This window comes from Lactuca saligna, chromosome 6 (genome assembly GCF_052625555.1).
Source record: "Lactuca saligna cultivar CGN05327 chromosome 6, ASM5262555v1, whole genome shotgun sequence".
Classification (NCBI taxonomy): Eukaryota; Viridiplantae; Streptophyta; class Magnoliopsida; order Asterales; family Asteraceae; genus Lactuca; species Lactuca saligna.
This window is the reverse complement of record NC_136422.1, coordinates 137,396,547-137,407,002: the sequence shown is the minus strand read 5'-3', so window position 1 is coordinate 137,407,002 and position 10,456 is coordinate 137,396,547. Positions and strand designations below refer to the sequence as shown.

Here is a 10,456-nt window from a genome sequence, read left to right as displayed (position 1 = left end):
CACTTGTAAAACCTGTACCTCATTCTTACGTAATTTGGTTATTTTTGTTGTTATTTTATCTATATAAGAATACGTGAGTGTATAGTTTTATAACACCAAAACTTGATCCCAAACATGAAAATTTGTGGCGTCAATCTAAGTTCCGACCCTTGTGGTTTTAATAGGGTAGCGCCCCTTTGTGTGTAGAGAGAAAAACTGTCTAAAAAGTTAAATCTTTGAAACTCCATTATGGTCAAAAACCGATATCATCTATCCATGATAGTGTTGTTACTTTCGTTAAAGACTTATAGCCAAGTATATGATGGAAAGTCCGGTACTTCCGAGTTACACACAATAGACCATTAAAAAACTTGGAACACAACAATTTCATTAATTTATTAAAATTAAAATTCTCCTGTATTGTATCAAGAAGTATAGGATTATGAACCTAGGTACTTTCACCATAGACCAGTGAACTAATCCTTTCGGGTAATTCATTAATAAATTCAATAAAACTCAAAGTATAAAGTTAACTTTGATGAATCACTATGAAATTTTAAAGGCCAGCCTTTGGATCAGCTGAACCAGCTGCCACAATTCCTACACCATCTGAAGTAGATGATGATGATGATGATGATGCGTCTTTATCAACACTAAGTTCCTTCACAAGTTCATCTATTTTTCGAAACTGATATGGCCATCTTGAGTTATAAAGAAACTGTCGGAGGTCAAATCTGTTATCTTCTGGTGAATAGCTCTGTACGCGTACACACAAGGGCAAAACCGGCATTATTATTATTATCATTAATTCATGTGTACAAAATTTTATATAAAAAAATAAAAACAATACCTCGGCGTGATAGGAGGGTGTTAATACAGTCATCTTGTGTCGGTTGATGGAATAGTATTTGAAAAAGTGCTTTACTTTCTCGGCTACTTCCGATGGACTTAGTTTTGAACCCCAACCGAAGCATAGATTCTATATCAGTATCAGTATCAGTATCAGTCCAATGCATGTGAAAAACAGTACGACATGTTCTGTCTTGATGGAGATGTAAGACAAACCTTGAACATGGACACGGGCCCGCATCTGAAAATCTTCCTTAACCTTCCGTATACGGAAAGTTCCTCATATGTCATTCCCATGTCAACTTCATCAAGCTAAAAAAGAGAACATGAGTTAGAAAAGTTAAATTTTTTTTTTTAGGGTTTAAAAGTAAAATACCTGGCTGTAATTGGAGCGTATAGGCTCCAGCTCAGCGGTTGGTGGGGCAGCCTCGATTTCTGCTAAAGACGAGAAACCAAGATGTGTGGCGGCCCACCGAAGAAATATTCGCAGGTCCTGCTTGCTTATGCTTCCGATTGGATTTATATCCGCAGAACTGCAATCATACTACACCAAAAAAATAATAATAAATAAATAAATAATGAAATATTAATATATTATTCTATTATTATAATACCTTAGTTAGGTAACCACGTAACCCTTCATCCACATTTGAGCTACCCAACACGAGATAAAACCCTGGTTTGCTATGAACCCATGGCAACAAGGAAGCCATCATAAAGGCCAAAACCATTCTGATTCGAGCTTGTATGTTTTGGAGCCCTAAGTTTTCAATGTTTGATCCCCCATCTACCTGTAAGAAAAACAAAAAAAATGATTTTCATATAAAATAAAACACACTTGTTTATTTTATTTTTTTTTACCTTGTAGCGAGGACGCTTCCCTGTAAGTGTTTGAAATAAAGATAGGAATGCAGATACCACACTGTCTATAGAAACATCAAGATGCCATGATCCAATTTCTTCAGAAAGCACCTTTGCTCGTGAACGTGTGGCATCAGAACTGTAAGTTACACAACATAGTAAGGGTAAATTGGTAAAAAGTTACAACTTAATGGGAAAGCCTCATTTCTCTAGCTTTCTTTACTAAGTAAAAAGGAAACACACATATAAAGCTTACCAGATTAAGTCGTGTTCTCATTAAGTCTATAAAAAAGATTCAGAACCCAAGATTAGAAAGAAAAGACTTACCTGTTTTCGGATCCCATAAAAACCGTGTAAAATACACGTTTTGCAAATTCCTTGCTGTCTGTAGGAAATTCTCCATTGGTGTAATTTCCAATTCTTATGGCATCAGCCTTGACTTGTTCATCACCATTTGCAATCTCTATATTAAGATATAGATTAAATTTGACCAAAAAAGTCTTTTTTTTTGTTAAGGGACATGAGGAGGGCATTTGTGTCTTTTTTGCGAAAGTCAAAGTCCTAGTCTCAGTTAAGTCAGTCGCAGTATAACTTGTTCTATCATGTCTTGCCCTGTGTGACAAATGGGGCCTACTGAGAGACCTTTTTAGATCCAATCAAGATTATTGTTGTTTGTGGAAGAATTTAAGAAGGAAGGGAAGTAATTTGGAAGTATGGGGGTAAAACTGACCTTTTACTACAAGTTGGCACATGCATCCAACAATACCAGCAACCGAAGAGCTATCAGCTCCACCAGAGAGTGGAAGAAGGAAACCAGAAGCCCCACTTCTTCTTAGGTAATCCCAAAGCCAACAACCAGGTCCAAAAGCTATCTCTTCTTCAGGAGAGTGGTAACTAATCTGCAACATAATTTTGTTGGCTGATTCAATGATGAAGGGTATTCACGTCTTTTACATTAGACAAGAAATCAAAAGCAATGGAGCCTAACTGCAAGGAAAGGAATGTGTAGAACCTAAGCACACTTACCTTCAATGGACTTGAAAGAGACATTTGGAGGTTAAAAGGCTGACAAAGCTTGTATGGAACATCTACAAAGGAAACAAATCTTTTACAACTTGCCTGTTCTTGAAAACTACTTATAGATCCTCTAAGACTAGCAACCTGCCATGAAGCAAATATGCAGACTCATTAACAGATTAGTGAACAATGACATGAAGCAAATATGCAAACTCATTATATATAGAACATACTGCATCCAGATCTATTTGAGCAACCACCACCTCTACATCCTTCAAGGAGAATTGTGAGCCTTGTGCAACTACATCTCCATTAACAATAACACATGCACAACCATCTGCAATATCATGAATCTTTCACACTTGAGTGTGTCTGTGAGAGAGAGAGGGAGGGAGAGAGGGGGGGGGGGGGGGGTGTATGATCATTGAAAACATACCATAATAAAGACGACCTCCATCACAACCTTGATGATTACTATACATGTAAACTCCACCACGGGTGTGTGTAGCACCTATAAAAGCTCGGATTCGAATGTCAAGCTTTCTTAGTTGGTGATGACTTCCACTAGCATTCATAAACACTTCAACACCATTTAGTGCAAGTTCAGCATGAGGAGGAATTGGAGCAAAAAGCTCTTCACAAATTTCAGCTGCAACAGCTCTGATTAAGACAAGAAAAAGTTTGATTATCAGAAACAATGGCATAACAACACCAATACCCTAGTACCTATAGTTATACAGCTATACTACTCCACTACCATGATTCGAAGCCATGAAACAGAAAGGTTTTAACTTACGTGTCTAAAAACTGCATGAACCCATAGCCAAAAGGGACTGTTCTTTGCTGCAAAGCCTCAGAAATGTCACTTGGAAGTTGAAATTCTTCAAGCTTGTCTTTTTGTTTCCATGCAGTAAACCACCGAAGTTCCCTATAGTTTCCATCATTTGCAAGCCACATTTTTGCTCGTATCATGATTATCTTTCTGTTCATACATAACACTTGACAATTGTAACGCTCAGAACCTTTGATAACAGGCATACCAAAACTACATAATATGCCATCTGTCCAATCACCAAGAAGCAAGTCTTTTAAGCACTCCCACCTGAAAGGGATTATAAATAATGTGATTATTAAATTAGTCACAACCTAGTGTCCAGGTATCAACGGATCAATTCGACTGGTAGATGATGCAATTGACTTGAAAGCGGATACGAGTAATGGAATTTAATTGAAAGTAAAGCAAAATTTTACGCATGAGAGATGGTGTCGAGTTCTAAGAAATGGTCTTCACAGCCATAGCCAGTGATTTCGAGCTCCGGACCAAGCCTAATAACAGCACCAGCTTCTTTAGCCCTAATTATCGATTCCTTGATGTTCTTCAAATTGCAATCGAATTCCATTGCCCATTGATTCAAATTGCAAGTAGCTACCTTCAACAACCTCATCTTCTTCACGTATCGGGCGCTTTGCAGGGGACTGGTGCACTACAGCAATCAGCAAACAATCGGGCCGTACGAGACAGCCAGGCAGGGCGGCCGGCGGCGCACGTTCGCCGGAGTACGATGGCAATCGTCAGGTCAGCTCACTCCTTCTCCGGTTCTCACTGGCTCGTTTATGGTCTTTGGTTTATTCTTTTGACATCTGTTACATTGCGTACACCGCCCGCTCCTTTTTCTTTTTCTTTTCCAAGAATGTTGTGGGTTACGATTTTAGGCTTTACCACAAAATACAAATACATATCTTTTCAAAGCTTTAAGACGAGAGTATTGTTTGGGAGTATTTTGGAATTATTTTTTAAAATGTCAAAAAATTGGCAAATGATGTTTGAAAAATATAAAAGTTTTTTTTTTTTTAATATTTTTTTGTAAAATAGAAGAAGATGAGTTTTCAAAAGCCTTTTTTTTTTTTTTTTTTTTTTTTTTTTTTTTTTACAATAGCTTCGAAAAAAAAAATGATTTAAATCAAACACATTTTAACTTATGGGAAATGACAATGTAGTTCTATAACGTTTTTAAAATTGGTCTAATTAATTTATAATTTTTTTATATGGGGCATAAGGTGGGTTATGACCGGCATTTTTAGTTCCTTTAACCTAAAACAATCGGTAGACCGTGCAACATGTATACTTTTATCAAAAAAAAAAAAAAAAAAACCTCTTGCTTATCCCTTATATGAGGTACGATATCTCGTTTTTTGGAACTCATTAACATCTTTTTAAGGAATATTACATAACCGGATTATTTTCTATTTTGGTTGGAATCATCATCATGAAACTCATCCAACACCATCTCACCTCCTTTTTCTCGCACCTCATAAACATCCCACCCGAACTACCTAACAAATTGTCTCGAAAGTTTCAGTTTTCAGTTTCTTCTTCAAACCTACCTCCCAAGTTTGCGAAATAACTCACTTTTCGCCCTCAAAAATACAATTGAGCAGTCAACAACTCTAATGCCGATATTGTGGGGTTTCCAAATACCTAAATATTTCTTGATTTCAAGGCTAGTCAGTTGGGAAATCCATGTTTTCTTAAAGAACCCATATGCTTAAATCCCTAACTTACAGTGTCCTTTTATGAGCCCATGATGTCAAAGAAGAGTGTTTCTTGTTATAAACCCATGAAAATCGAAAACTATTCTAATCATGAGATGTGTTTCCTCAAATTAATGAAAAGAAACAAGACTTTGTTCTATATCAAGGCAAAATCGTGATGGGTATTAGTAAAGTAGTAGAGAAAGATGATGTGACAAAGGAAAAGCAAATATATAGGTGGCGGTGGTTACACTGGAAGCCTTCAGTAATACATTTGAATCCTAATTTAAGCTTAAGTTCTTATTTGCATTTGAAGAATTGACACTTCTTCACATAGAACATATAATTGTAGACTATGGCACCTTTCCGTCTTTGTTGAACAATGGTAAAGGTTCAGCTATACCCCAATTAGTGGTTTGTGTTTTTTCAAAATCGAAAAAAAAAAATAAGGACCTCATGTGGGTTTTTGGGGTTTTAGGAGCTCACTTTCCCATCTTCATCTTCAATATCATCTCTATCAAATTCAGTGAAACTCTTATTCACTATTAAATGTTAAAAAATTTAGTTTCACCCCCCCTCTCTTAATTGTTGTATTCGTATTCCGCTCCTATTATCAACAACCTTACCTTTATACCTTAAATCGCCCCCATCTATAGGACCATTGTAAGAAGAAACATAGTCGATTGTCATAGTTAATATATTACAAAGGACCAGAAAACCCATTATCACCATAACGATTTTTTTTTTCTCAGAAAACCGTTGAATACCACTTTACATAACATTATTATTATTATTATTATTATTAAAATATTCATTTGTTTATATGGTTAGCACTTTAATAACGACTTACAAATTTTGGTTAGATTAGATTAGATTTTAACGACCAAATCGGAATACGTGATATACTATCGTCTTAAACCCTAACTTCTCACAAAACCCTCAGAGGGAACTGGATTTCTCAGATTTTGGAGTTCACTATCTTGAGCTTCTGCCGGCAAAATGGCGGCCGCGGTAAAGGAAACCGTCCAGAGATTCACCGCCGAGACCCTCAAAGCCGCAAGCAAGCAATCCAAAGGATGCTATGTCGTCCCCCTCCGCCTACGACGAGCCATCAAAAAGTATATTCGAGGTCATTTTCCTCATCTCTCTCACCCACACACATAAAATTATAACGAAGAAGAGAAATTGCTTGAAAATGTAACCTAATTTAGGGATAATGGAAGGATTATATCAATACATTGAATTTCAACAGTTTCTGGATTGATAGGTATAATTAACGAATTTTAAAAATTGAAAGGGTATAAGATGACATCTAGATATCGAAAAGAAGTTAATTGTAGCATCGAATGAGTTGATTCCTAACCGGTTTTTGTTAATACGAGCAATAATATCGCAAACACAAACATGTGATTGTTTAGGAGCTGGTTTCCATTTCAACAGTTTCAAACAGATCATTTCCACAGAGCCAAAGTATGAATTTGAATCAAATCATAGCTAGAGCAAAACTATTGATTATAGGAACTGATATACTCCAGCTTAAATTGTGTAGAAGTATGTATGCAAATGCAATAAGGAAAGTGAAGGTGCCTAGGACTATACTATAAATCTTATCAGACTATGGTCACATAAGACTCTTGAAGTTTGATACCAATTCATTGACTCTTACATAAATCATATCACTGAATGCTTAGAGTTGTTTACTAAAGAAATGCCATTTTGGGGTGGAAATTGCAGATCAAGAAGATCAACACATGAAGAGGAAGGTGTTGAGGTTGTCAGAATCCTTCAATTCTATCAAAGATGTTAATTTGCAGTTAGCTGCATCAACTGCTAGGGAGCTAATTGAAGATCCTCTTAAGTATGTTGGGAGTTCAAAGAGATGGAAAATTAAGAGCAGCTATGGTGATATTGGTCTTAAATACAGAGATGATCAAACAATTGCTTATGTTGCTTCTCGGATGCCTGCTGTTTTCTCAGCTTGCCATAGAGTCCTCACTGAGGTATTCATCTTCATTTTGTTCATACTTTTTTATCCATCTTAAAGTTTAGAGCATTCACAATGATGCTTTTTATTTCAAATTCCTTTTTCCTTTTTTGTTTTATATCTTTTGCTCACCTTTCTTATTCTAGGTTAAAAGAAGGCTACCTGGTTTTTCACCAACCAGAGTATTGGATTTTGGTGCTGGTACTGGTTCTGCTTTCTGGTGAGGATTCTGCTACACTAATTTTGTTCTTCACATATTTTTCACAACATTTTTAATCTGTTTATATCTAATACTACATCTGTTATAAATTAAATAGTTAATTTTGTTATTATTTCTAGAGAACTAGTTTTGTTTCAATCAGGGAACTCATCCTTATGAACATTTTATCAAATGATTCCTTTTGGAACATAACATTAGTAAAAGGTCTACGTTTCATTGTTTTTTATTTATTTATTTTTTTATTGCATAACTTAATGTTTTTAAAAAATTATTCAGGGCATTGCGTGAAGTATGGCCAAACTCTCTTGAAAGAGTTAATATAGTTGAGCCATCACAGTCTATGCAACGAGCAGGTTTAAGCCTTATAAAAGGTACATATTCTAATAATCTTCATTCTCTTCACACACTAAATTATCATTAACTTAAAACTCTCATTTCCTTCAAAAATATAAATCTTTTCTTATGCACTCCAGATTTGAAGAATTTGCCACTCATACAAAGCTATGGTAGTATACAATCATTAAGTCAAAACATAAGCAAATCTGAAAGAAAACACGACCTTGTCATTGCTGTAAGCACTTGCTACTTTCTATATATCGTATTTTTATAAAATACTATGTTTGAAGCTTATGTTAAATGTTTTTTTCTTTTTTAATATTTCATGTAGTCTTATGTTCTTGGGGAAATACCATCATTAAAGGATAGAATCACCATTGTACGCCAGCTGTGGGACCTTACACAAGATGTTCTGGTAAATTTAAATTTTATCCACTTTAATAACTTCTAACAATCTGACTACTTTTGTAACATTCTTTACTTGTTTATATATAACATACTACATAGTATAGTAAAAAAGTTATCTGCATTTGATATTTGATACACACTTATGCAAATATTTTCATTGCAGAGCAGGTTTTAATGGAACCCGGAACACCACATGGATCAAATATCATATCTCAAGTGCGATCCCACATTCTTTGGATGGAGAAAAGGGTAATTTAGTCTTTTTACATAGTTTATATAAACTCATACACTAAACCATTCATTAACCTTTCAGAAAACCCGCAAACTAGCAAAGGCATCGAATCAAGAATCTAAAGATCTGATGACACACAAAGTTGGCGCTCATATAGTAGCTCCAGTAAGTCAAAGAACTCACCAAAGTTTTATAATTTATTAAATGATTAAACTTTTATTTATTTATTTATTTTTATTTAAGTGTCCTCATGATGGAGCATGTCCATTGGACAATACTGGAAAATATTGTCATTTTGTTCAACGTTTGCAGAGGACAACATCACAACTTGCGTACAAGGTTCCTATCTCAACTGTCTTTTTTGATTCCATAGATAAATAATTAAATATAATCTCATCAAATAAAAAACGTGTATAGTTTAAGAATTCTATAATTCTATATTCTTAATTCTATCAAATTTGCTATCAACCTTGTGGTCCCCATTAAATTCCGTTATTCTCATTTGTGATTTATGACATGCTATCACTTTTTTAAAGCAATTAAATCGAGTACTAAATTACTAATGTACTATTCATATCATGGATTTATGGGTATTTTGCATTTCCTTGTAGCAATCAAATGGTGTCCCTTTACGTGGATTTGAAGATGAAAAATTTTGTTATGTTGTTTTCAGACGAGGTCCCCGACCTAGGCAAGTGCTTTTATTATTTTCCTAATATTCAATTTGTAAATTACTACACATGCTCTTTTATACGCTAAAAAACATTTATTGTTAATAACTTAATAGTACACTTAAACTTTCTGTATACTGTAGTAACTATCACATATTTCACGTCTCACCAAACATTTTTATTTTCTTTTAATAGCCAATCATGGCCACTTGATGGGATGAAATTCGATACATTAAAAGAACAACAACATGCTAATAAAATCAACCGTGAATCTCTCGAGATTGATTCTGGTACTTTTCTAGCCATTTTCTCGTAATTCATTTCAGTATCCATTTATTTACACCAGGGACTAAAAATGAATTATTTTATTGTGGGACAGATGATGGATTTGATTCAGAATCCGAGGACACTATCACTATTGATGATGATAATTCTAAAAAGATGATTAAGTATGAATCCGACATTAATGAACCATATGCGAGCTCTGAAAATGAGGAAGAACCGGGAGATGAAAACGAGTCGACTCGGGCCGACCTTGGAGGCGGTTGGGGTAGAATCGTCTTTTCGCCTATAAAGAGGGGTAAAAGGGTTGAAATGGATGTTTGTCGAGCCACTAATCGTGAGGGTTCCGAGGGTAGTTTCGGAAGAGTAATTGTTACAAAAAGTAATAACCCCACGATGCACCATCAAGCTAGGAGATCGCTGTGGGGTGACCTCTGGCCTTTCTGAGTTCTGAACCCTTGTCCATGACTTGTACCTATCATAAAAGAGTGTTTCATGGAACGTACAAGTTTTAATGCATGGACAGAAGATACACTTTATTTTTTTTTAATTTTAATTTTGGAAAAACTACAATGATATAAAGACAAAAGTAAAAATAGGCCAAGGTAGCAGAGTATGGTCATTCGACTATGGGATCCAGTTATTTATGTATTATTTTTTTTGTTGACAGAATTTAATGATGTTGATGAATACTATACAACAACAATAATACTAATTTATGTTATGTCGTGACTGTGACATGGGTACCTTATTTTTAAAGCAAGATTCGTATAATTCGATGTTTTATTTTTGGTTTTTATTTGTATGTTGGAATTAAATCAAAAGTACTATTTGAAGATTCTTTTAGTTTGCACTTATTAAGTATTATATTTGAAATTAAATGTATTTATGTACTATTGATTTAGTTAGATTTGATTTGATGAGTTTTGTTAGTTTTGTGGTTATGTATTATTTTAAGGGCAAATACAAAAAAAAAAAAAAAAAAAAAAACATTTATCAAACAAAGTTAGAAAACTTTTATATTTTTATTTACCTTTCATATTAGTTTAAATATTTGTTTTTTAAATGATTGGTTGTTTTATAAC

General features: G+C 34.6%; 2 protein-coding genes across 2 annotated transcripts; one reads left to right on the top strand and one right to left on the bottom strand.

Moving 5' to 3' along the window:
- Positions 1-341: 341 nt before the first annotated feature.
- Positions 342-4,420, bottom strand: LOC145000974 (carbon-nitrogen hydrolase family protein). The gene is made up of 13 exons (XM_078960285.1): positions 3,958-4,420; positions 3,503-3,808; positions 3,143-3,366; positions 2,940-3,043; positions 2,716-2,850; positions 2,420-2,588; positions 2,017-2,152; positions 1,690-1,828; positions 1,443-1,619; positions 1,205-1,372; positions 1,045-1,140; positions 830-958; positions 342-736 (listed from the first exon to the last, which is right to left on the bottom strand). Exons 1-13 carry the CDS (start codon positions 4,149-4,151, stop codon positions 536-538), a joined length of 2,178 nt encoding a protein of 725 aa, XP_078816411.1. The 5' UTR covers positions 4,152-4,420; the 3' UTR covers positions 342-535.
- A 1,687-nt stretch (positions 4,421-6,107) lies between these two features.
- LOC145003493 (copper ion binding / methyltransferase) lies at positions 6,108-10,111 on the top strand. Its single transcript, XM_078962623.1, has 12 exons — positions 6,108-6,367; positions 6,973-7,238; positions 7,369-7,442; positions 7,719-7,813; positions 7,916-8,013; positions 8,110-8,193; positions 8,355-8,435; positions 8,500-8,583; positions 8,662-8,757; positions 9,030-9,109; positions 9,285-9,379; positions 9,469-10,111. Exons 1-12 carry the CDS (start codon positions 6,238-6,240, stop codon positions 9,816-9,818), a joined length of 1,533 nt encoding a protein of 510 aa, XP_078818749.1. The 5' UTR covers positions 6,108-6,237; the 3' UTR covers positions 9,819-10,111.
- Positions 10,112-10,456: the final 345 nt, after the last annotated feature.